This window comes from Anolis carolinensis, unplaced genomic scaffold (assembly GCF_035594765.1).
Source record: "Anolis carolinensis isolate JA03-04 unplaced genomic scaffold, rAnoCar3.1.pri scaffold_10, whole genome shotgun sequence".
NCBI classification, from domain to species: domain Eukaryota; kingdom Metazoa; phylum Chordata; class Lepidosauria; order Squamata; family Dactyloidae; genus Anolis; species Anolis carolinensis.
This window is the reverse complement of record NW_026943821.1, coordinates 22,618,403-22,645,138: the sequence shown is the minus strand read 5'-3', so window position 1 is coordinate 22,645,138 and position 26,736 is coordinate 22,618,403. Positions and strand designations below refer to the sequence as shown.

General features: G+C 39.2%; 4 protein-coding genes across 7 annotated transcripts in view; 1 reads left to right on the top strand and 3 right to left on the bottom strand.

The window, feature by feature from the left end:
* Nucleotides 1-14: 14 nt before the first annotated feature.
* Nucleotides 15-7,423, top strand: pnrc2 (proline rich nuclear receptor coactivator 2). The gene is made up of 3 exons (XM_008120795.3): nucleotides 15-165; nucleotides 3,185-3,386; nucleotides 4,718-7,423. The coding sequence occupies exon 3, from the start codon at nucleotides 4,736-4,738 to the stop codon at nucleotides 5,150-5,152; it is 417 nt and encodes a 138-aa protein (XP_008119002.1). The 5' UTR covers nucleotides 15-165; nucleotides 3,185-3,386; nucleotides 4,718-4,735; the 3' UTR covers nucleotides 5,153-7,423.
* Nucleotides 7,424-8,533: 1,110 nt separating this feature from the next.
* Nucleotides 8,534-14,714, bottom strand: srsf10 (serine and arginine rich splicing factor 10). 4 transcript variants are annotated; one of them, XM_062962458.1, is made up of 7 exons: nucleotides 14,507-14,709; nucleotides 12,949-13,120; nucleotides 12,183-12,546; nucleotides 11,388-11,483; nucleotides 10,836-10,998; nucleotides 10,535-10,588; nucleotides 8,534-10,400 (listed from the first exon to the last, which is right to left on the bottom strand). In XM_062962458.1, the coding sequence occupies exons 3-7, from the start codon at nucleotides 12,223-12,225 to the stop codon at nucleotides 10,130-10,132; spliced, it is 627 nt and encodes a 208-aa protein (XP_062818528.1). In that variant the 5' UTR covers nucleotides 12,226-12,546; nucleotides 12,949-13,120; nucleotides 14,507-14,709; the 3' UTR covers nucleotides 8,534-10,129. The 4 variants fall into 4 exon arrangements, with proteins under 4 accessions (XP_062818528.1, XP_062818530.1, XP_062818529.1 ...); XM_062962460.1 differs by having other exon boundaries at nucleotides 11,388-11,614; nucleotides 12,145-12,546; nucleotides 14,507-14,708; XM_062962459.1 differs by lacking the exon at nucleotides 14,507-14,709 and having other exon boundaries at nucleotides 12,183-12,954.
* Nucleotides 14,715-15,457: 743 nt separating this feature from the next.
* LOC100561857 (fatty acid-binding protein, liver) lies at nucleotides 15,458-19,293 on the bottom strand. Its single transcript, XM_008120794.3, has 4 exons — nucleotides 19,136-19,293; nucleotides 18,606-18,778; nucleotides 17,638-17,727; nucleotides 15,458-16,092 (listed from the first exon to the last, which is right to left on the bottom strand). The coding sequence occupies exons 1-4, from the start codon at nucleotides 19,260-19,262 to the stop codon at nucleotides 16,042-16,044; spliced, it is 441 nt and encodes a 146-aa protein (XP_008119001.2). The 5' UTR covers nucleotides 19,263-19,293; the 3' UTR covers nucleotides 15,458-16,041.
* Nucleotides 19,294-23,830: 4,537 nt separating this feature from the next.
* The window catches only part of myom3 (myomesin 3), a 41,291-nt gene continuing 38,385 nt past the window's right edge, over nucleotides 23,831-26,736 (bottom strand). The window contains exon 37 of the mRNA XM_062962452.1: nucleotides 23,831-26,546. Coding sequence (XP_062818522.1) covers nucleotides 26,259-26,546 — 288 coding nt within the window. The 3' untranslated portion in view covers nucleotides 23,831-26,258. The remainder of the gene's footprint in view (nucleotides 26,547-26,736) is intronic.

Here is a 26,736-nt window from a genome sequence, read left to right as displayed (position 1 = left end):
GATTGGCCAGTCCGCTCCGAAAGGGGCGGGGTTATGTGGAGTGTATTTCTTCATTCCGCCTCCCAGGTTTCTTTCTCGCTAGGGAGATTGGACGCCATTTTGTGTGTTTGGTGGAAGGCGAAGGAAGGGCGCGGAGGAGGAAGAAAGCGGAGAGAAGCGAGGCGGGTGAGGCGTCTCATAAGTAAAGGAATAGGGGCAGGCTGTTTTTTGGAGCGCTGAGGGGAAGGTGACAGTTGAAGGGAGGTGCTGGGGAGGGGGAGGCTTTAGCCGCGCCGCCATGTTGTTTGTTTGCCCTGTGGGAAGTGGGCCTTCCCTTCGCAAAGGCTCCTGAGGGGAGAGCAGGAGAAAGCCACACGTATAATAATATGGTACAGAAGGAGGGGAAAGAAATCTGTATCTGTGGGGAAGCTTTAAGCGATTGTGAGAAAATCCTACGTTTCCCCTGACGTTGAACGAGTAAAAAATTCTATCATTTCCTTTTTTGAGAGGTCGCCAATGCAGTTTCACACACATCTTGAAATGTCGTTGTATATTGTTATAAGAATAACATATTATTGTTGTATTATATATACAGTAGAGCAGGGGTCCCCAAACTTTTTAAACAGGGGGCCAGTTCACGGTCTCTCAAACCGTTGGAGGGCCGGACTATAGTTTTTTAAAAACTATGAACAAATTCATATACACACAGCACATATCTTATTTTGAAGTAAAAAAAACAAAATGGGAACAAATACAACCTCAATGTTAATCATCATCATCATCAAAATAATAAAGGGGGTTGGAAGAGACCCCTTGGGCCATTTAGTTCAACCCTTTCTGCTTTTGTGCACCAAAAGCACAAAGAAAGCCCCCCTGACAGATGGCCACCCAGCCTCAATGTTGTTGATAATAACAATAATAATAATAAATCAGAGTCCTAAACGCTTGGGAAGCATTCGACTTGTGATTCGAAATCCAGCATATAGATCTCATTTCCTGTGTTATACTATGTCTTTGTGCCAATAACAACAACAAAAACAAAGAGTTGGAAGAGACCCCTTGTGCTATTTAGTCCAACCCCCTTCTGCTTTTGTGCACCAAAAACACTAGCAAAACACCCCTTAATAATTAATAATTAATTAAATAATAATAAAAATGCCATTATAAATAAGCAAAGCTTTGGAAGGCGTGCACCAGGTGAAGGAGGAGGAGGGAGCTGCTACAGCGGGGGCCGGATAAATGGCTTGGATGGGCCGCCTGTGGCCCCCGGGCCTTAGTTTGGGGACCCCTGCAGTAGAGTCTCACTCATCCAACATAAACTGGCCAACAGAACATTGGATAAGTGAAAATATTGGATAATAAAGAGAGATTAAGGAAAAGCCTACTAAACATTACATTACATTGTGATTTTACAAATTAAGCACCAAAACATCATGTTTTACAACAAATAGACAGAAAAAGCAGTTCAATACACGGTAACAATGTAGGAATTACAATGTTCCCTCACTACTTCGTAGTTCACTTTTCGCGGATTTGCTGTTTTGCGGTTTTTCAATTAACTCTAAAATACTATTAGAAATCATACAAAATTACAATTTACAACCTGAGGAAGGAGAAGCCAAAGGGAGAGAAAAGGAGCCCAAGTGGCAACGGGAGGAGAAGGAGGCGATTTATCAACACACGATTGGTTGATAAAGACTTAAAACAGTGTATAACTACTAAAATAATGTATGAATATTAAAATAAATATAGTGTCCCTACTTTGCAGATTTTCACTTATTGCGGGTGGTCCTGGAACCTAACCCCAGTGATAACTGAGGGAGAACTGTACAGTATTTAAGAATTTAGCACTAAAATATTGTAATGTATTGAAAACATTGACTACAAAGACATTGACTATTAAAAGGCCGACTGCATTGGATAATACAGATCATTGGATAAGTGGAGGTTGGATAAGTGAGACTCTACTGTATACTGTTTATTATTATTATTATTATTTCTATATCTATTTAATACTAATAGACTTTATATCCTGTTCCCTCTCCACAAGGACTATGGGCAGCTCACAACAAAATCAAGACAATACATACATGAGCAGAAACCAAAAAGACAAAAGACATCACATATAACCAATAATCATAAACAAAAAAATGATATCACAAGAAATAAATATACAGGTTAAAATTGTACTGGGTTTTAAAAAATACTGCGCCGTGGAGACATGGTAGTACACGCCTTAGTCACATCCAGGCCAGATTACTGTAATGCACTCTACCTGGGGTCTACCCCAGAAGAGTGTTCAGAAACTTCAACTGGTTTAAAGGTCAGGAGCGGGATATAGAGACAGAACTACTCTGCTCCTGAAGCAGCTATCTGGCATTACTGGGGAGTCTGATGTATGTAGATATGTAGATAGTATGTATAGATCACAGTGACAATGATACATATACATTCTCTGTAAGCAATGTTTCAACTAAGGCATCATGGGTGTTAATTTTTGGCATGATAGGGAAAGGATCATTTTTAGCGATTAGGATTAGAAACTGGTAGAGATTAATGAAGGGTGGAAAGTGGCTGCTTGCATTGTGTGGAAAGCAGTTTCTTTCCTCTGATTCAGTCCAGGAAATTCCCCCTTGTGATGGTGTGTTTCAAGAGGGTGACAAAACTGGGGCGGGGAAGGAACACAGTGGTAATAAGTAATAGATTATTGAAGATGATGCTGCTGGCTTTGGAACCCGGGACCTATGATCATAGCAGAAAAGATTTTTTTAAAGGCATGTAGAACTCTGTGCCATTGAGTAAATGATTTGTTTATGGAGTCGTGATGTACACATTTTGTGAATGCATCAGGGGGTCATTTAGCCTTGGAAAGTGTGTAAAAGGAATTGAAGAGTCTTGCCTTTATTTGAAAAATAGATATACGTCTTTCTCTTACTGTGGGAGTATGTAGTTGAGCATTCGGAAAATGTTTTATCTGAACTGTGGGAAATTTCTCTTGCTATGCAATCTTGGCTAGGAGGAGTAATGTTTGCAAACAAAGGAGTTCAGATTAATTCTGGCATCCCTATTTTTCATAGGTTATAATCCTAGATTAAAAAAAAACCCCACTAGTTATGCTTACAGTTTTTTAAGAGATACTGGTACATTTCAATCTCCTCTAAACTATGTTTCTTACTAGAAACCATCTCTTGACTTTTGTTTTCAGACTTCTGCTCTTGAAGCCCGTGTGCCAAGAATCCGATGTTGGGCTCGGTTTCCTGGCAGAAAACAGCAAGTCATCCCATGAGAACTACAATTTCTAGCCAAAGGAAGGGGTCCAACAGGAATCAGCATTTGTTCTTTCAGGTCTGGCAGCAGGAAAGAGCGCAGGAGGTGGAGTCTGTTGAGTCTGAAAAGAGAACTGAAAGGTAAACGGAACAAAATTGTGTTGGAATATGACAAGCAAACTGAAAGTGCTGCATCCTGTTTCGTCAAGCTTTCGGAATCCTGCAAGTCGTATTGTAGTGAGGGACTGGAGGTCCACTGTGTACAGTATACAGTATATTTCAAACACGTGTTCTTGGAAGTAATGGATCAAAATCCTTTATTAAGGGTACTTTAATTGTTGTAAGTTTTTGTAATAGAATATATGTATTATATAAGGGCATGCTATATTTTTATGTGACCTGGAAAAAAAGAATGTGCTAGAAACGACCCAAGATTGACAAAAACTGAATAAAAGAAAAGGGTTTGGCGGTTTAGACATGACCTGATGACTCCAGGAGTGTTCTTTTGATTAAAATGTGTTCTGTGGCAATTTAATGTCAGAAGTGTCTTATTTGCAAGCCATTCCATTCTGTTATACTTTGAATTGGATGTATATAGCAATTGGTTACCAGCTGCAGCTTATCAAGCTCCTTTTAACTAAACCTTAAGATCACAAGGACCATAAAGCCATTTTGATTGTTTTGTTTTCAGATGGTATGTATTAGGGCTGTGCAATCAATGAAAAAAATTTTCAACTTACTACAAAATTAGGGGGTGCTAGTGTTTAGTTTCCAATATATCATTAGTGAAAAATTCCTTACTATATTGCTCCCTCATTTTACAGCTATTGGTGTAAAACTTGCTGCAATGGTAGTACACATTTACCACTGTTAGCACACCAAGTTTCAGAACATTTCACTTATCCACTAGCTGGCTGCTACTACGAAGGGTCAAATCTCTCCTATCCTGATTGGAGCGTTTCAATGCTGAGTAGAATTCTGGGAAATGTAGTTTAGGGCAGGGCCTTTTGAATTTTCTGGCATAGGGCTCCTCTCCTTCCCAAACTACATTTCCAAGAATTTTTTACTCTCTGTCTCTTTCCCAACTCATTCAGCTTGTCCTGCGCTGCTGCTTTCCTCTCCTCATGGCAAGAGGCAGCCTATCTCTTCTTAATTTAAAGAGGAATGGTAGCCTTTTTGGCTTCCTTGCACTGAAAATAAAACTGACTTTGGGAGGCTTCTGAGATTTATAAAATGCAAACGAAAAAGTATCAAGTTTTTTAAAATAAATTTTTGGAGCGGGCCATTCAGGTGCGTCGGATATTGCATTGTAAGTACAAATTGAATACAATTTACAAAAAAAAAGCACACCACTAGTATGTATAATTTAATCTCTTCTAGAAAAGGTTTTCCTTACGATACTCAGTGTTTCTTCAGGTAAAGCTTTGATTTTCTTTGGCATTAACCTCTGCTCTTCTTTCTCCCCTTGGTAGGTGACACTTAAGTTGGAGATGGGCGGTGGGGAAAGGTTCAACATTTCATCTAGCCAGCCCAGAAATGCTACCAAGAACCATCAGCAATTGAACAACAGGAAAAAAAGCAAAGATCAAAATTCCCAGATGAAAAAGATCCACAAAAAGGAGAGGGGACACGGATGCACTCCATCATCTGTGGCATGGCAGGCCATGCAAAATGGGGGAAAGAACACAATACATTTCCCAACCAACCAGACTTGGAATCCAGCTTTATCCCACTCACTCTTCATACCTCAAGCCAATCAGAACTACGCTGGGGCGAAATTTAGTGAGCCACCATCTCCAAGTGTTCTCCCCAAACCGCCAAGCCACTGGGTGTCTGTTTCGCTTAATCCCGCTGACAAAGAAATCATGACTTTTCAACTTAAGACCTTGCTTAAAGTTCAGGCTTGAGATACCACATTAACTGTACATTGGGAAAAATGGCACACATAGTTTTATATCGCACAGGATGTATCCAGTGGTAGTTTCCAAAATGAATACAGAGGCACATCTTATAGAAATAGGTTAACTGTGTTAGTAGGTGGTTGAATTATGGATGATGGGAAGAGCCCTTCCCATTGACTCTTTGGTCAATGTATGTGTGCAAGTGTGTGTTCGTTCAGCTTAGTTTCCTGTTCTCTTTGCTACTGCTGCAGTATCACAAATCAATATAGTCAGAATGTGTCAGGCCATCATTTTCGGGTTTTTTGACCATTTAAATTTCAATTGCTTTTTGTCTTCAAATTGCTTCATTGTGCATGCCTTTTTCAGGAGACTTGAAATCAGTGCCAGCCAACCAAATTTCTAGCCATTGCAGTGCAGTACAGTTGCAAAATAGATTTAATTTGCCCACATACTGTGAAATAGTGTAAGCATTAAATGTCAAATTAGTATCCTAATTTCTTACAACATTTAGGTTTTTAAAAAGTATAAGACACCTACATTTATGCTATCTACATTGTAATGTGTGTGTCTTAGTTTACGAAACACAGTGAGTCCTCTTGATCCGTGATTTCCATCAGATCATCATGCCTCATGTTAGTAAGTGATGGTGCATTGCTGCCATTTAATAACATTGGGTATGATCATCCAGTTTTTATTTCTGTGGCAGGTCCTGGAACAGAACCCTTGCGGATAAGGCAAGCACTTTGTAACCCATGATCCCCTCACTTGGAATGGCAGTTTGGGCAGGCATCTATCTTATCCAAAATGTGACTAAAATGTAAAATACTTACATTAGGAAATTTCAGTCTGTTTAACATTTCTTGAGTAAGAATAGAAACGTGGGCATGTAGTTGATCTCTTTGTTTTTTTTTACAGCACATGCCTAGATATGTATTATATTGAACACAAGCAGCTTATGTGTGTGCCAATTTGAATAACCTTTCTATCTCCAGGTGACTGCCAAAAGCATTTTAAGTGTTTTACTAAACAGAGAATTTCACAGAACTGTGTTTGAAACACATTTTGTGTTCTGTATCATCTGCTGAAGTGTTGAGGCCAGTCTGAAATTGAAGAGCATGTAATATAAGCCTGTTTAGCAAAAGTGAAATATTTTAGATATGGAAGAAAGAGCCATGTAAATACATGTAAAACTTGTAGCATATGTAAATATATGCTGGGCTTTCCTGCCAAAATAAAATATTTTTAGTATAAAATTGCTGAATGTAAAAAAGACCATGCTTAAATGTATGGCACGATGGTTTTTTTTTTAAAAAAACATAATTTTGTTAAAAAAAGCAAAAAACCGAAAGCACATGTTTGTGCCATTGCACTTCAAGTACCAGCAAAAGTACATGCCCATTTATAACATAACTGATAAGTTGGGCTTTAAAGTCAACTGGGTATGGAAAACATGTTTTAAAAAGGTAAAACAAAAACAATTTTTGAAATTTTATGGGTGCATTACCCTGCTTACTTAACAGGAGCAAAACTCTGTGGAGCTGAACAGTATCCTCAGGTTTCAGCCAATACCCTTTATTTGAACACCGGGTTTTTTGGATTAAAGTAAATCTTAATGTTTAGACTGAAGCAAGTACATCGATTGCTCTTTATTTAATTGTAACTTGAATAGAGACAAATGAATATTAAGAAACTTCAGTGTCCTGGATGCTAAGATTCCGTCTTGTTTTTGTGAAGGCTTATTCTCCTGTGACTCCTATTGGATTTTATATTTAGGTTTGAAGTATGAATTTTATCTTTGCACTTTTCTTGGCAGTTTTGTATAAGGTCACTCGATTGCCTTGTAGAAACTGTTTCTTGGTTTGGTCATCTTCTAAACTTTGGTGACACCCATCTTTAAAACATGGTGACATCTGAAATGTTTATAGTGCCTAAGTATATCAGTGGCCTGAAGACACTAAAGCTCTTCACAGTGAATTACCAAATGGCAGTACTAATAATTTCCAATGGTAGTCCGTCTCAGGCATCCTATCTTAGCTACTTATATATTTGAATTTTTTGCAGACAGGATTTTAAAAAGCATTCCCCAAGAAGCCAAATAAATTGGATATTTTACTCAAAATTATTTTGTCCTATATCCCAGATTTTTTCCTGATATTTTAAAATTGCTATATCCCAGATGTAATTTCGATGTTCTAAATTTTGTATTTTGATCTACTGCTCAGATATGAATTGGAAACAAAATTTAAATAAAATCCCTAACCTTTTCTCCCCCTACAATGTGTTGTCTTATTTAATATATGGTGTACCTCTTTTATGTGTTTATGTATTCAAGCAGAAAACGTAACAGTGGAATTAACTCAATCCGTTTAAGTTGGATTGACATATTTTTTATATGGTATAACCAAATGTATTGGGGAATTTGGAGGATTATGGTAGCATTGATCTGTTTTGGCTGGCATAGAAGGGGAAAAACAGTTCTCATAGGCTCATATACAATCTATATTTTCCTTATGCCTGAGGCCATTGTAAATAAGATGCTCACAAGTAACTTCACCCCTGGAAGAACTGTTATCATGGGGAAAATGTCTCAATGGAGACTGTACTGTGTATATGGAAACTGGGATTACATTCAGAAAGTATTAATAAAGGAACTAGGAAGAAAATGCAATGACTAATGAAGTTTAAGAAATGTTCAAAAGTAGAATTGTGGCTGGTAAGGAACTAGATAAAAGTCAGGAGGGAAATCGGCTCATTTCAAATGTGGCACATTATGGACTGTTGAACAAATAAATGGGCGTGAAAGGAAACAAAGCCTAAAATCTCACTTGGAAGCTGAAACCCAACTTTCTTCCAAATACAAGCCTCCAGGTGTACTGGTGATTATCTCTTCAAGGTTTAGTGTTCATATTGTGGATCTCATTTAACAAAGTACATAGCTTTATTAACTGAGGGATCTCCAAAAGCAGTCAAGCTGAACGGGATAGGACATTTCTTCCCATCATGGATGAGAGAACCAATATTTATCCTTGAGATCAAAGACCTGGTTTGGTACAGCTGCCAATCTTTTTAGTGCTGCCTTTATTTCAAAGAGGAAAAATTCTAACTTGGACTCATAAGCAGCTTAGAGCTGTAAATATACTTCTGTAATTAACATAATTAACAGAAAGGGTATATGTGACACCTGATCGAGCTTGCTTTTTTAAAATGAAAGCAACTATCTCTGAAGAAAAAATGTTAAGACAACCAAGCTTCTGACTGAAAATTGTTGGTACACTAAGAAATATAACCTATCCCAGCCTTAGAAGACAAATGTTAAAAATGTATCTTTTACCCACAAAGATATACCTGTTCTGAATTCTTGTCAGTTAAAATTTTACTATTACAAGATTTAGAGTTTCTATTCCTTATGTTTATTGTAGCATGTTTGCCAAATTTACAGCAAGCAAAATAAACTAGTTCTTCCTTGATTCAAACAATTGATGTTTTAAAGCAGTACACAATATTTTTAAAAGAACATATAAAAATACCCCTTTAGAAGCCTCTATAAGAAAGGAAATACAAAGTTTATTTCCACAACTTTCTTCTGACCAGAGCTGCACAGAAATGCTACAATTGTACAGTTTGTTTTCAACTATACATCAGGGAGACGTCTACAAAAAAGTAAAGAACACAATATGTAAGTGATTGCATAGCAGGAACACTAACATTAAACATGAAACGAAAGTTAGAAATATTATCAAATATACAAAGGTCCTAGAATCAACCCTCTTTAGGCATTTCCCACAACTAGAATTGAAAAAGCCACCTTTATTCTTATGTGGTTGGCTGGAGTTAATAAAACTTAAATTTTATACAGAAACCAACACTCAATTCTAGTGAACAGAAGCAAAAAAATATTTTGATATTGGCATCAATGTTTCAAGAGAAAAACTAATACAACTTTCTCAAGAATACTTTCAGATATGCCATGGCAACTTTTCGCATTTATAAAGCCAAAAGGAAAAGCAGCAGCTCTTCACATTCAGTGTAAACTCAGAAGACACGTGATACTGTAACTGGAGCATTATTTTTTTTGGTAATCTTCCTGAACAGAATCTTGTTCAACCTATGATAGGCCCTGATGTATGAACTCAAATTGTCCATTATGCTTGGAGTTTATGAATACACAAGCAACCAAATATCAAAGTATATTTCTATTTACTGCAGACACTATCATGTTTCATCTGCACTTAATATAATAAGAAAACCTAAGAAATTTGTGATCAACTGCTTGCTAAAACCTATGTTACACAGAATACAATGTATTCACATTTACTTAATTTATAAGTGAATATTTTAGCCTTCAAGGGTTAAGAGATTTGTCTAAAGGAAGCACCTGTATTCCTGACAAAATTCACAATAAGCTTTCGATATGGCCTTTTTTTTTGCTCCATTCTAACACTACCAGAACCATAACTTCAGCAATATCAACGAGTACCCAATTCCATGTTACAATATCCTGTGAGCAGGCCATCTTGGCTCAAGTCGGGATGGCAAACCCTTCCCTCCTTCATTCAAGTAGCTCATCTATATTTCACAGCAGTCACGGCTGCATAATAGCTGCTCAGTTTTCCAGCTGCAGGGGATTACTGGACATATTACATAGGGACTAGTTATCCTTTAATGATGATGTTGTTAGGACAATGGGGTCAATGAGGATGAAAGCCAAGGTACCGTAGATGCCTGAAGCATAAAAATGCAAGTCTTTTACAAAAATATACATAGAAACACCACAAGGACCTCATAGCTGCCCATTACATTTAAGAAGATGGACTCTTGTGTAAGATTTTTAATACTGTATTTTAATAGTAATAGACTCCTACAGGGGTGACAAAAATATTTTAAAGCAATGTTGCAACATCGTAACTCAACTGTGTAACTCTATAATAATACATGCCTAAAAAACAATGTACATGGTTAGTGGCCACTGCATTTGGGACTAGCCTAGGACCGGGATCTGGATTTTGATCTAGATCTAGAATGCGATCTCGACTGAGATTTGGATCTAGCTGGTTCTTTTTTCCTTGGTTCTTTTTCATATCTTGAGCTGGATTTATATTGTGTCTTAGAATCCATTTTAGAGGTGCCTCTAGATTTAGTGCGAGACGCAGACCTAGAACGTGACTTAGCCTTCATTTCGTTTTTGGGTGGTGACTTAGAGCGTGATCTTGAATTGGACTTTGACCTTGAAAAAGACCTGTTACGGTGTCTGAACCTATCAGAAAGAGGAAGATAATAAACTTGAATATGGACAAGCTGCTAACAGTTGGGTATTTTACATTTAAATGTCGTACTGTTGCAGGCACACACTGTTTGGATTTTGAATTTGTTATAGAAAAGAGTGTTTACCTATCATTATCTGAACGACTTCTGCTACGGCGGCGTCTTCCAGCAGGTCTATTGCTAAAAAGGTACATCAGAAAAAGTAAACAGTGGCTTATACCTTTACAATTTTTCACACACCCCAACTAAAGCTTTTTGAGAATTGCATTGGTCTTTTATGTTTCTTCAATGATACAACAATTTTTGATGGTTCATGCAAGGTATGACAACTCCCATGCATGTTATTACTAGGGTGATGATATCTAGATATCAGGCTCTCTCTTCTCCACTACATGGCAGCATAGGTCAAGCCAAGTACAACACTTACTTTCTAGGGCTATAAGATCTGCGATAGCTGTAGTCAAAAGAACGGCTTCTTGACCTCCTCCTTTCGTAACTGCGGCTTCTAGAACGCCTGTATCTGTCATAGTCATCGTAGCGGGAAGAGCTGTATACGTTTCTTCCTTCTTTTGCTTTCATTTGGTTTGGTGCTGCAGAAAAAATGTAACAGCAATTCTTTAATATTGTTATGTGGCTTCAAGTTGAGAGCGGTTTAAGTCAACCCTACTCTAAAATTCGGATACAGATTTATTCAGAGGTTGGCCACTGCCAAAAAGTGTGGCCCGCCTAAGGTTGCCCATGAAAGTAGACTAGCTACTACAGTATTCTTTCCCCACAGTGGACAATCAGATGGTTCCACAAGAGGATATCTGTGTGTATAATGTCACTTAGGCTCTTTAGCAAATGAATATTGAATTCATGGCCAAATTCATGGTTATGTGACAAACCTGTTGATGCAATTCATACAGCCCAAAATATTGTATTTTAAGACTCAATTTCCACTACTGAAGACTCTATTATAGAAAGACAGTACACATACTTTTCCGGTCTCCTTGAGCAAACTGGATTTCTATTTGGCGGCCACAAATCCATTTCCGGTCCAAATTATGAAAGGCATCCTCAGCATCACGGACGTCTTCAAATGTGCTAGATGTTAAGGTACTTGGGAATCTGAGGTATTTACATCTACACAGTTAGCAAGCTTTGGTTTTTCCAGTATGTCATCACACCCTTGTTTACCAACTTGTCGTCACTTTTTGGCATGTTCTATGGCATAACAAAAATTAGCTGACATTAACAGCGCCTATCTGATACTTTGTCACAAAAGGCAAATTTCAAGAAAAAATATTTATGCTTAATGAATGCCAGATTTCTATCATTGATACAAATGTTTCAAAAATGGTTCTCATCCTACAAAAATTACTTTATTTCCCTTAACTAAAGACTATGTTGCAGTTTGCTGATGCAGCTAGTACTAAACTGGAAGTCCCCTACATTTTTCTATGATTGGTTAAAATTAAATTAGTATAATACTTTTATGAGAAACACATTACGCTGACAAATTATTCTGAAATTAGATGTTTTGTTTTATTGCACACTAGCCAATTACTCTGCACTCTTCTATGTGACTTATACATGCCCTGATATCAGCAGAAATTTAGATATGCTCATCTTAAATCAGGAATGGCTTTATTTAAATGAGAACCACAATTTCAAATATTTCACTCATATTAAGCAAATTATTACAGGGTCCACAGCTAAACTAAACCATAAAAATGGATTGGTTAACCACTTACAGAGACAGCAAGAGGACAGTTCTTATTCTGTAGGATACATGAGGTATGGCTCCTTTTATCTTGGCCACCAGTCAACTTCATCTTGACCTTTAACTCTTTAAGTGCTTGTTAGAAGGACTTGTCATGAGATGCTTGGTCAAAAATGACAGATGGGCTTTATCTTTATACTTTGAAAAACCACCTTTTCCCCCATTTGCAGATAAAGCGAAGCTTTGTCTCTCATTATGGCTTGTCCTTCTTCCAGCTTTTCTTTATCTTTTCTTTTCCCAAACTTTCCCTCCTCTTCAAGCCTGATCCTTAAGAGGTCTTTGGCTTGTCTACTTGCCTTAATTCTTGAACTCTACTCTAAAGGTTCTTTCATGCTTTCTCTTTGGGGTCGCCATTACTGTACAGCTTTACACTCTGAGGCAACAACAGAGGACAGCAAATTAGGGGACAATAATCAGAACAAGGTTCTTCACCTCATTTTATACAAATCTGCTTTTGATAAAATTACTGTTTCCAAGAAATTAAAACAAAATATCAGCCACATTTTGCTAAGCACAAGAACAAGTTTATCACAAATGCCAGTTATATTAAAATTGCAAAGAAACACTTGGCGGCAGCAAATGCCATTTTAACATTAAAAGTACAAATCTGAATACGAAGCTTGCAACAACAAAGCACATTTTACTGAATATGGCTTAAATTCTAAGATATGAAAATGCATCATATATTAATCTGCAGGGAAAACAGTACACACACAATGTAACTTTACATACAACACAGAATAAAGTAGTTTTTTTTTTCATTTAGGGTTGTTACCTCATACACAAACGTGAATTTCAAACGTCAACACCCCTCACTAATCAGCCATCTGAGGAAAGGATATTGAACATAAGCAAAGCCTCTTGGACGACGAGTGTAGAAATCCAAAGGTACGTACACATCAACTATTGGACCATAACGACCAAATTCACGACGCAAGTCTTCAGACCTGAAACAAAACACTTCAAATTAGTTCCTTTTTAAAATAAGTTACACTCGTGGATTATGTGTTAAACTCTGAATTTAAATGTTTTAATTGTTTTTAATGCACTTTTTATTTCTATTTTAATATTTATTTATGAGTACATTGTGTTTTATGGCATCAAATCATTACTAGTATGTAAAGCCGCCTTGAGTCACCTTCGGGGTGAGCTAGAGGGGGGAAGAAATGTTATAAATAAAGAAACAAACAAACCCACTGCGCCACCGGGGATTGTTTACATCCATTTAAATCAACTGTAGGCAAACTTGGGCCCTCCAGGCATTTTGGACTGCAACTCTCACAATTCCTAACAGCCTGCTGGCTAATGCTAATATTGTGCTATGCTAATATAATACATTGTATGCACATATTATTTGTAAGCCGCTCTGAGTCCCCTTCGGGGTGAGAAGGGCAGGATATCAATGTAGTAAATAAAATAAACAAACAAATACAGTAGAGTCTCACTTATCCAACATAAACAGGCTGGCAAAACATTGGATAAGCGAATATGTTGGATAATAAGGAGATTAAGGAAAAGCCTATTATACCGTACATTAAATTAGGTTATGATTTTACAAATTAAGCACCAAAACATCATGTTATACAACAAATTTGAAAGAAAAAGTAGTTCAATACACAGTAATGCCCAGGCCCGGGCTGTGGCGCAGGCTGGTGAGCAGCCAGCTGCAACAAATCACTCTGACCAAGAGGTCATGAGTTCTAGGCCAGCTCGGAGCCTGCGTTTGTCTTCTGTCTTTATTAAGGCATTGAATGTTTGCCTTATATGTGTAATGTGATCCGCCCTGAGTCCCCTTGGGGTGAGAAGGGCGGAATATAAATACTGTAAATAAATAAAGCTATGTAGTAATGACTGTATTTACGAATTTAGCACCAAAATATCATGATATATTGAAAATATTGACTACAAAAATGCGTTGGATAATCCAGAACGTTGGATAAGTGAGTGTTGGATAAGGGAGACTACTGTATACGTATTTGTTATTGGGAATTCCAAAATCCGAAATACTTTCGGAGTCGTAACTTATAATGATATATTTACTTTCATTTGTGGGTTTGTTTATTCCTCTCCTATCATATTAAAGAAGGAGCCTGAGGTAGTTAGGAATTGTGGGAATTGGAGTCCAAAACACTTGGAGGGCCCAAGCTTGATTTAAAAGAAACCCGGGAAGCAGAGGACGGGAAGATGGGCCTCGTGGTCGGAAACGGCGAGGCCTCCAAGGCCTTCCCAAGCCTACTTCCCCCCTCCCTCGAGGTTGGGCCTAGCGCTCCCACTGAAGCCTGCCTTTCCTGAGTCCCGCGGCCGCCTCCCGCTCCCGGTTCCCTTTCACTTACACGCACCTGGTGTCATCGGCAACGTTGCGGACGAACAGCGAGGTGTTGGGAGGCCGCAGGTAGCGAGACATGACGGCCCTGAGGGAAAAAAAAAAAGCCCGCCGACGAGGCCTGAAGGAAGGCAGGAGCGAGGAAAGCAAGCCGGCGCGCCACCAACCGCCTCCTGGCGCGCTCGCGCACTCTCGCGAGATTTAACCCCCCTCCCCACACAATCACAATAGCAGGCGGGAAGCCTTGACCAAGGCGCATGCTCTAACCCGCTTGATTGGCTTCCTTGCGCAGGCGCGCGGGGCTGCCGCCTCTTGACGCATGCGCACGCGGACGCTCTTTTCCCGCTTTCCCAGCGCGGGTGCTGCTCAGCCAATGGGGAAAGGGTTGCCGGTTGCTATTGGCAACCAGTGTGAATGTTTCCCAGGCTTTGGGCCTTCACTACAAATGAGCATGGATCCGCTTTAAATCCGGTTTGCTGCAGAATTCTGAGGTTTGTAGTTTAGTGAGACCCAGAAACTCTCTGGCGGAGTATTTTAAAAGCCCTTAAACTACAAGTCCCAGAATTCCTCAGGTGGCAGAAACTGGATTTAGTGGAATAATATGGGCAAACTTGGGCCCTCCAGGTGTTTTGGACTTCAACTCCCACAATTCCTAACAGCCGGTAGGCTGTTAGGAATTGTGGGAGTTGAAGTCCAAAACACCTGGAGGGCCCAAGTTTGCCCATGCCTGATCTACACTGTATTGTTAATGCAGTTTGACACCACTTTAATGACTATGATCCAATGCTATGGAACCTTGGGAGATGTAGTTTGGCAGAGAAGGCTGCAGACCTTGTAAAACGACAGCTCCCGGGATCTCAGATCATTGAGCCAAGTGGAATCAAACTGCATTAATTCTACAGTGCAGATTCAGCCAAAAGTACTTAGCATTTCGGTAAAGGAAACGAATCCAGACGATATCCATGATATACAGAGTACTTTATTATCCAAATATAAAAATATCGGTATCCACACCCAGATCCCTGGATGCTCAAATCCCATTATATACAATGGTGGAGTAACATGGTGTCTCTTTATAGGATATGGCCAAATTAAGGTTTGTTTTTTGGGTTTTATGTATATACAGTAGAATCATCCAAGACTCGCTTATCCAAGGTTCTGGATTATTCAATGCATTTTTGTAGTCAATGTTTTCAATATATCGTGATATTTTGGGGCTAAATTCGTAAATACAGTAATTACAAAATAACATTACTGCGTATTGAACTATCTTTTCTGTCAAATTTGTTGTATAACATGATGTTTTGGTGCTTAATTTGTAAAATCATAAACTAATTTGATGTTTAATAGGCTTTTCCTCAATCTCTCCGTATTATCCAAGATATTCGCTCATCCATGGTTCTGCTGGCCCATTTAGCTTGGATAAGTGAGACTCTACTGTATATATATATTTTCAAGCCATGGATGGTGGAATCAGTAGGTGCAGGATCTGTGGATACAGATGGTCGGCTGTACTAATAAACGGAGGCATCCTTCCTCTCTGCTTTAAACCTTCTTGCTTCTCCTGGTAAATGTTGCTGAACCAGATGTTATAGTCTGTGGAAAAAGAAGAAAGCTGTGTAATCTATTATTATTTCTAATTATTTATTAAACTTAGAGCCCCCCGTGGCACAGCGGGTTAAACCGCTGAGCTGCTGAACTTGCTGAACGAAAGGTCGGCAGTTCAAATCTGGAGAACAGAGTGAGCTCCAGCTGTTAGCCCCAGCTTTTGCCAACCCAGCAATTTGAAACCATACAAATGTAAGTAGATCAATAGGTACCACTCCGGCGGGAAGGTAACGGCGCTCCATGCAGTCATGCCAGTGGCCACATGACCTAGAAGGTGTCTATGGACAACGCTGGCTCTTTGGCTTAGAGATGGAGATGAGCATCAACCCCCAGAGTTGGACATGACTAGACTTAAGGTCAGGGGAAAACCTCCCAATACTATCCACGAACCCTGCACAGGGTCCTGCGCAAGTCTCCCTCTGCATATGCAGTATCTGTGGTTAGATTTTAAAGAAATGGCTATGTTTTATGTAGTTTTATGTATATTTATTGTTTGCATTGCTTTTATTCATAAATCATGTTTTAACCGAATGTTACTGTTGGGCTTGTCCCCATGTAAGCCGCCCCAAGTCCCTTTGGGGAGATGGTGGTGGGGTATAAGAATAAAGTTATTATTGTTGTTGTTGTTGTTATTACTTTTACCCTTATGAAACTTAGAACTGGAATGACTGCAGATAATCATTCATAGCACCTTTTCTCTATCCCATCCGGATGGAAAGGACTACATGTATCATCATTCCCAGTCAACATGGTAGACCCAATGGATGGGGATGGTGAGGTTTGTAGTACCAGATTGGGGAAAGTAAATTAGGAAATCAATGGAATGTGATCACAAATAGGAACAGAGTTAGGGTGCATCTACACTGTGGAATTAATGCAGTTTTGACATCACTTGAACTTCCATGGCTCAATGCTACGGAATCCTGGGAGTTGTAACTTTGTTGAACCACTAGCACTCTTTGGCAGAGAAAGCTCAAGACGTTATAAAACTACAACTCCCATGATGGCATAGCATTGAGCCTTGGAAGTTTAAGAGGTGCCAAACTGCATTAATACTATAGTGTAGATGTACCCATTAGTGGCAGAAGAAAGCCACACACCGAGGACAAGACAACGAGACGACCAGGACAGATAGCACAGCTGTTGATATCATCATCATCCTTTTTTTAAATGCCACACATTATTTTTTATTTAATATACACAATAATTAACAGATCTATGTTAAGAAAACTCTGCAACAGCTACAGGCAGTCTGGTGTTCTCCAGATGTTTTCGGGATGCAGATCCCACAACAGTGTAACTCAGGCATGGACAAACTTTGGCCCTCCAGGTGTTTTGGACTTCAACTCCCACAATTCCTAACAGCCGGTAGGCTGTTAGGGATTTTGGGAGCTGAAGTCCAAAACACCTGGAGGGGCGAAGTTTGCCCATGCCTGGTGTAACTAAATGGTGGGAGCTGCGGTGCTTGTAGAACATCTGGATTTAAAGAAATAAACTTTCTATTTCTTCTTCAGATTCACAAGATTTACATACCTCGACCATTTCGTTGCCTACTATTTCCTGTTCATGGACAAATTTATCCGATTTGGCGACCAGCTTCCCATTGACCAGGTTCACTGTGCACTGTTTGAATAAGGAAATAAAAGATGTTGTTGAACAATTGATTGAGCAGTGGAGATAAAGGGGGTAGTTATTTATTTTACTTCTTCACAGATTCCTTTCCAGTATCAAAAGATCCCAGGATGGCGCACATATTATTAAATTAATACAAAGGGAGAAGGATTGGAAAGGGAATGGGAACTTTACAGCCAACTGCCTTAGCCAGCCATTGTCAATGGGAAGCAATGCTGGGAGTTGCAGTCCAACAACATCTGAAGGGTTATATGATTCCCACTCTTGGACTAGACTGGTTTGCATTCATTGGTTTTCTGTATTGTTATGCATCAGCTGCCCTGGAAGACATCGAGCAGGGGTCCTCAAACCTTTTAAGCCCAGGTTCAGTTCATAGTCCCCAAAATTGTTGGTGGGCTGGGCTGTATTTTAAGAAATGAACCATTTTTATGCACACTGCACATATCTTATTTGTAGTGCAAAAAAACCCATAAAATAATACAATCTTTAGAAGCAAAAACAGCTTTCACCAACATAAACATACCAGTATTTCAATGGGAAGTATGGAGCTGCTTTTGGCTGATGAGAGAATCAAGTCAATTAGGATTGTTGTTGTGTGCCTTCAAGTTGTTTCAGACTTAGGGTAACCCTAAGCTAAAGTTTAGGGCGGGGGCCAAGGAAATGACCTCAGAGGGCCACATCTGACTTGCGGACCTTAGTTTGGGGACCTCTGACCTAGAGATTCGTAGAGAGAACATTTCTCTAGCCTTTTGTAGGTCCTCTAACATGGTTTGGTCATCGTGGAGAACTTAGAGATTCCTAGAGACGATTTTTCTAGGTATTCATAGGCTCTCCAACACGATCATATGGTCAACGTAAATGTGAGTTACCTTGACTTTCTTGCCGTCCATGGTGGTCATGTCCGCCTCTTTCCCCAGTGTGAATGAGTTTGTGACAGACTTGTTGGGGGTCTTGGAGGTGACGACGAAGGTGTTCCCCGTCTGGCGGATTTCAGTTACCGGCTTGACGTCTTTGGCGGCTTTGATGATATCATCGGGCAAAGCTGAAGAACAGAATCCCAAAAATAAGTAGCCATGCTTTTGGTTAGGCACTGAAAATGCAAGGATTATGGACATCAATGTTCTCCTGTTGGATTGGGCCAAAAATTCATTTAACTTCTTGGTCACTCTAGAATTAATGCCGTTTCGCACCACTAGAACTGCCATGGCTCAATGCTATGGGATCATGTGAGTTGTAGTTTTGCAAGGTCTCTAGCTCAGCGTCTTCGAGAAAACAGTTCCTATCCCTCAAAGATGAGGATGAGGAGACATGTTACCTATCTAGATGGCCTCAGTTTAGGGATTGGTGCTCTATGGAGGAATGTAATCCCCTTTGATAACATAGCCCACCAGTTGCTTACCAATAGCCTTCAGGAAATCTTCGTAGTTCTCCTGGGAATAGACCTGCCACGTGCCGTTGAATGCCATTTTGCCGTAATCCTGAATGTTAAGACAATGGAGTAGCCGGTAGGAAAAGGACAGGGGCATTGACTAAGGCGCCAGGTGCTATTTATAAAGATGTCCAAAGTGAAGCTGTGAATTATGAAACCCGGAGATATCAATCATTAATCTGTATTTTGTAGGAATAACCTCCCGTTCATTGTGCTGGAGAAACCCTTGATGGATTCAGGAACAGTCATTGCCAAATCATATAGTCAAGGTTTGGGGGACGAGCAACCAAGGCAGTAAGCCTCACATATTTATAGTCAAAACTCAAATATAATTTACTCATCTTGGTGTAGATGCACATTTGGAAATTCTTCCTTCAGTTTAATAGCAACATTAGGCATCTACAACGAAGAATTAATGCAGTTTGACATCACTTAAACTGCCATGTCTCAATGCTATGGAGTCCCAGAAGTTATCTAAATACATCTAAAATTCCCAAGATTTCATGGCATTGAACGATGGCAGTTCAAGTAGTGTCCAATTGCATTAATGGTAGATGTACTCCAAGAAAACCTTATAAAATTTATGGGATCGCCATGATGTGAAAGTGGCTACACACATCCAAGGAATGTCAGGTCCCAAAGGTTCATTCCGGTCCTTTGGGATTTTTGGTGCCCTTCCTCTTTATTTTGTCTTTTCTGGGCTTTGCAAAACCCTCTCCAAGTTTTTAATGCCTTGCTCATGGCAAGAGGACAATTGAGCTCAAACAGTCATCTGTCATTCCATCCCAGCAATGTTTTTCAGAAACAATACTACTCTTTTAATGAAAAAAAAGATTATCCACCTTGGAAAAAATTAGATCATCCTATACCATGTAGAACTAGTATCAGATCTGCAGTTGCTACTAGCTTTATACTTGATGGGAAAGAATTGATCAAATCCAACTCTGGTGGCCTCCCGTTTCACAAAGGCATCTATCTCCAGCATGGCCCTGAAGGTCTGAGATGAATCATCACTTGAAGCCCAACTATGGATTGTTATCTTTGGCATGGTCTTCATGCCGTTGAGCCTTGTTTGCTGTGCTGTTGCTTAATTTGCACATGGCCTGTGCCCTGGAGGTTCTGACCTACCTTGGTCAACATTGGTAGCCAAGTGACTGCGATGAGGATTCACAAGTTACAAATGTGTAACTTAGAGTTAGGCATCCATAACTCATTCATATTCACAACCCTTGCATATTCTTTAGCGTAAGAAATATAATGTCGGTTTTGTTGTTGGATGCCTTCTGATTGTTTCCAGTCTATATCATTCCTAAAGTTAACCCATCACAGGGTTGTATTGTTGGGCTTGTACTTTTTAACATTGTGTGTCTTGGAGGAGTAAAGAAGGTGTTTTTCCCTTCATTGTGATCCATTCAGTTACAGAACATGAATCATTTTTTGCAAGAGCTGTCAAAGACAAGACCAATAATTCAATCACAACCAATTCAAGTCACATTGATTTAGTCTACTCTAGTATGACTAAAGCAGGACTCAGTTTGAAAGATCCAGTTGTGTGCCTTTTAATTATTATAGTAATAGTTAATAAATTAATGTAGGCCCCTCCCACCAGTAACATGCTATGCTAATTATATATATATATATGTGTGTGTGTGTGTATGTATGTATATATACACACATAAATATATGCATATATCTATCTATATATATAAATGAGTGATGGCATCACGGCGAACGGCAAAACAACAAAACTACAGGCCCCCCAACCTCGAAATTTGACAACACAACCCATCATCCACGCCTCTAGGTTGATACAACAAAAAGAAAAGAAAAATAAAGTCCTAATTAAAGGGAAAGGAATAATTGTTTTTATCCAATTGCTGCCAGTTAGAGGGCTAATCACTGCCCACTTGGTCTCCTAGCAACGAACTCAGCCCAGGGGACAGGCAGACTTAGGCCTCACTTAGGCCTCTTCCACAGATTATCTAATTTGCACTGGATTATATGGCAGTGTAGACTCAAGGCCCTTCCACACAGCTATATAACCCATTTGTAATCTTATATTATCTGCTTTGCACTGGATTATCTTTACCTTAACTACCACCAATTTCTCAATACTTTATTTCCCATACCACCATACTTTGCCACAGCAACGCGTGGCCGGGCACAGCTAGTACAATATAATTTACAATAATATATACTATTATATTGTATATGCATATAATATTAATAATATTATTTTAATACAATATAATACTAATAATACAATATAATATTAATTATATTTTATATATTACATGTAATATTACTAATAATATTACAATATATTGATATAGTACAATATAGTAATTTATTGCCAGTATTGTGCTATGCTAATAATATAATATTGTATGTAAATTTAAATTGTAAGCCGCTCCGAATCCCCTTCGGGGTGACAAGGGCGGGATATAAATGTATTAAATAAATAAATAAATATTTAATTAAAATTTACATTCTAGTATTTGTCCTATATGTACCTATTGGCATGTATGCAACATATAGTCACATAACTCTGTAATGGTACTCATGGGGGATGATGGAAGTTGTAGTCCAACAAAGCAATTATTTTCTGAATTCTGTGCAGCAGAAATGTCTTTCCATCATTGCATCTGTATTGCACCTTCCTCTCTTCTTGTTTAATTTTCTAAAAAAAATTCTAACTTTTTAAAATGAGAGCTTATTTAATTTACCCTTAGATTGCTCTTTAATTTTATGACATGTTGATTTTTTTGTATGTATTTGATTTCGATTCCTGTTGCAATTGGCTTTTGGAAAAATAGATCCAATATGAAACAAAGAAGTGAGTAACTTGGAATAATATGAGATGTACGCACAGAAATATGCTTCGTTGCATTTTGGGGAGCAGTTCAAGTGCAACCAGGTTTCTTTCATGGAGCAGATCCATTTGACTGCACTTAACATTGGAGGAGGTCACTGGTTTTTTTGAGCAATTGTAGTGAACTTTGCCAACTCTTCCCTTGCTCTGACCTTGGGGAGCTAAAGTTTAAGCTGATGTGCCATGGATGTGTCCTGCATTAGAGTTCCTCTGAGCTGACCTGAGAAATTTGTGGTCTCCAATCCCATGGCTAATAGGGCTGGGGATGTTGGGAAACTGAGTCCCTACAAGTTGGGCTGTGTTGTTGCTACAGGCTGAATCTCCCTTATCCAAAATATTTGGATTTTTTCCAGACTTTGAAATATCTGTTCAGCTGACCCTCTGCATTTGTAGGTCTGACTTTTCGTGGATTTGCTTAATCACAGATTTGATTAAATGTCTAGATCTTCCAGGTCAACTTTTTCCAGTCAAGCTGGAGAACCTAGAGATTCCTAGAGTTTACAATATTTATATGGTGCACCTTACTCAGTCTACTTTTACAACCTCTCAGTTTTAATCCTTGTTTTTATTAGTTCTTGTCATTGGTTTTTATTGGCTAATGTTTAAATTTTTATAATTGTGCATGTCTTTTGTCTATTGTTGTTTTTTATGAACTGAAGACCTGGTGGTGTCGGCAGGTTTTTGAGTAATTATATTTTGGACTACCGCCGATTTCTGAGCCTGAATATATTGCATAAGATTTCCCTAGCCTAAAATGATACATTTTAATATATTGGGTTTATGGTTCCCGTCCCCTTGATCTGGTCATGTAAGTGTGATTTATTGTCATAATTGTATTATTTTACTTTGTTTAATAATGTGTATTATGTTGTTATGTAATGTTTGTGTTGCTTTTATGACTATAAACCGCCCTGAGTCCCATCCGGGAGATAGGGCGGTATATAAATAAAGTTTTATTATTATTATTTTATTATTTATATTGCTATTGTTTTTATTCGGGCTTGGTCCCATGTAAGCCGCCTGAGTCCCCTTTGGGGAGATAGAGGCGGGGTATAAAAATAAAGTTATTATTATTATTATTATTAGAGAGCAAACATTCAGTGGAAGTTGACCATAGAATTGCACTACAAATCCCAGGATACATGGGATGGAGCAATACCCTGTTTCCCTTAAAATAAGACATCCCCAGAAAATAAGACCTAGTAGAGGTTTTGCTGAATTGCTAAATATAAGGCCTCCCCCGAAAGTAAGACCTAGCAAAGTTTTTGTTTGGAAGCATGCCCGTTGAACAGAACACCAGAGCATGTAGGATCGGGAAATGTACGTACCATAGATTGTTGTACATGGGAATAATGGTAGTAACAAGAAATTATTGATAGGATTCACAGTTTGTTTGGTTATGATGGTTTGTGATGACAACTACTGTACAGTATATAATCAATGTTCATTTTTTTGTTCAACAATAAATGTGAATTTTTCTTCATGGAAAAATAAGTCTTCCCCTGAAAATAAGACCTAGCACATCTTTGGGAGCAAAAATTAATATAAGACACTGTCTTATTTTCGGGGAAACACGGTAGCAGATAAAGTGACGCCGAAAGTGCTATAGTTCTGCAGTGTGAATGGTCTTCTGAGTTTATGAGTGCAAAATATCAGTGTCAAGCCATCATTGTTTGGTTGTAATCTCCAAATTGATTTATTGAACATACACCTGAAAAGGTATAGAACGAACCACACAACAGCAAAGTATAGATCTTGGGGTTGGTTAAATGAGAAAAGACATGAATCAGTGGGATTTTCATGCATAGTTTTACTTTAGCTGGTGAATTGATTTACATCCTGGTTTCTACTCACTGTGCTTTGCAAATTTTTTAAGACGTGGGCTACATATGCATGGCCATTTCAATGCCCCATTTATAAATATTCAAGATTAACATGCACATGACTGCAGCATTTGCCTTTGGGTGATTGTGCCTTGGTATCCTCACATGTGTACAGAGACAGTCAAACCAAAAGAAGGCATCATGTTGTTAAGTACCTTCAAGTTGACTTCCGACTTACGGAAACCTAATTCTACAGGGACATCCCCATTAATCCATTGCTATCCCACCTTTTCAGCTGCCTTTCAAATGTCCCAACGTCTCTCTTTTCTTCCCACCTTCTTCCTTTGTCCTCAGCTTCTTTCCATTGCTGCAAAAGGAGTCGCTTGCACTCACTTAACTCATCAAAGAGGAAAGGAAAGACAAAATCCTGTCCTTCCCAGTTGGTTCAGGCAAATGCAAACTTCTGCAGCCTCTCCTAACTCGAGTGTTCTTCCTCTTCAATACATTTTGCCAGCTTCACCTCGACCCTGATGTTGCTTTGTCTCACGTCTGAAACGTTAGAGGATAGGGAAGGCACTTTCACACTACATAGTTACAGCACCATGATTCCACTTTAACTGCCATGGCTATCATCTAATGCAATCCTGAGATTAGTAGTTTAAGGGATCTTTGACCAGGGAACTGTGATGCCCCATAAAATTGCACATCTCAGGATTCCATTGGATGGAATCATGGCAGTTAAAGTGGAATCATAATGCTATGGGGGCTTTGGAGTAGAACCTTTCTGGCTCCTAGGTTTCTATATAGGCACTAGAACGGTTGGCTTTAGAATTTTAAGTACAGTTGGCCCTCTGCATTTGCAAATTTGATTATTTGTGGTTATTATTAGGATGTTTTCCCTATACATTTCTAGGTCCTCCAACAAATCCTCATGGTCAACTTCTGGAGGGAGACCTACAGATTTCAGTGGAGGACACAGTCACAGTGGAGGACCTAGAAATTCCTATAAGTAACACTTCTCTAAGCATTTGTAGGTCCTCCAGCATAACTTGATGATTGAGCATTGAGTTACACTGAAAGACCTAGAGGTTCCTAGAGCGTTTCTTCCTCAGGTGTGCATTTTTCCAATTTCACAGTGGTCTTATGCTCTAAACTCTGCAAATTGAAGAGTCTGCTGTATTCTTTCCTAAATTGCAAATTGGAGGGTCTACTGTTTTGCAAAACTAGGATTCTCCAGGATGGGACCGTGGCTGTTAAAGTGGAATCATGAAGTGCGAAGGGGCCCAAAGAGAGAGGATTGTGGTAGTTTCCAACTCACTGCCAAGTAAATGTGTTACTCTTGAGCAGGGGTCCCCAAACTAAGGCCCGGGGGCCACATGCGGCCCATCGAAGCCATTTATCCGGCCCCCACGACACAAAGGCAGAAGATGGTTGGGTTAAATGACCCAAGGTTTCCTATTATTATTATTATTATTATTATTATTATTATTATTATTATTATTATTATTATTATCATCATCATCATTGAGGCTGGGAGGCCATCTGTCAGGGGTGCTTTGCTTGTGCTTTTGATGCACAAAGGCAGAAGGGGGTTGGACTAAATGGCCCAAGGGGTCTCTTCCAAACCTCTTTATTACTGTTGTTGTTATTATTTTTATTATTATTATTATTATTAATAATAATAATAACATTGAGCCTGGGAGGCCATCTGTCAGGGGTGCTTTGCTTGTGCTTTTGGTGCACAAAGGCAGAAGGGGGTTGGACTAAATGGCCCAAGGGGTCTCTTCCAAACCTCTTTATTACTGTTGTTGTTGTTGTTGTTGTTATTGTTATTATTATTATTATTATTATTATTATTATTATTATTATTATATTGAGGCTGGGTGGCCATCTGTGAGGGATGCTTTGCTTGTGCTTTTGGTGCACAAAGGCAGAAGGGGGTTGGACTCAATGGCCCAAAGGGTCTCTTCCAACCCTCTTTATTATTATTATTGCTCGGTGGCCAACTATAGTCCGGCCTTCCAATAGTCCGAAGGATCGTGAACTGGCCCCCTGTTTAAAAAGTTTGGGGACCCCTGCTCTTGAGTATCAAGTACTCTCATCATCATCCAGAAAGTAAGGGGGCTGTAGAAGAAAGTGTTTTGGGTTAGACGTGAATACAGCAGGGGTGGGAATTATATTACCTTCCTGAAGTGATTGGACTACAACCCCCAGCATTCCTTATCACTGCAGGGAATTGCAATCCAACCATGTCAGGAGTGCAACATGATCCTCATCCCACCTGACAGTGGCTTCTTGGAGACGAAGGAAGGAAACACTCTGAACACAAGGAAAGAAAACCAGCCTCTTCTGAGTGATGCTTTCATGCGGGTCAGAGGATAAGCTCTGGGTTTCGGAGCTATGGCTTGGCTCCCTTGGCCGCCATCTCTTCCCGGACCTCCTTGGGCTCCTCGCCCCTCTTGTAGACGCTGACGGTCACCCTCCCCGTTTCGGAGCCCCACTTGTTCTTGACGTGGATGCTGAACTTCCCCGTGTCCTCGCTGCTGACATTCTCAATGGTGATGGTAATGACTGTCCCTTTCACATCCATCCGGTACCGGTCCTGGAAGGTGATGGCCTTCTCGTTCTTGTACCAAGTGATTTCTGGGTATGGGTCGCCAGAGATGATGCACGTCAAGCAGAGGGTCTGGGTGACAAATGATAACAACAACAACAGTGTTATTGTGGGAATTCTCATTTGGCCACTGAAAATATGAAAACATTTTTCACAGTTTTGGAAAACTATACATCAGTGTTATATCAACACTGATGCCTTGTTGGACTTAGGAGCTCCATGAAAGTCCAAAAAATGTATTTTTTTTTAAATCATGAAAATC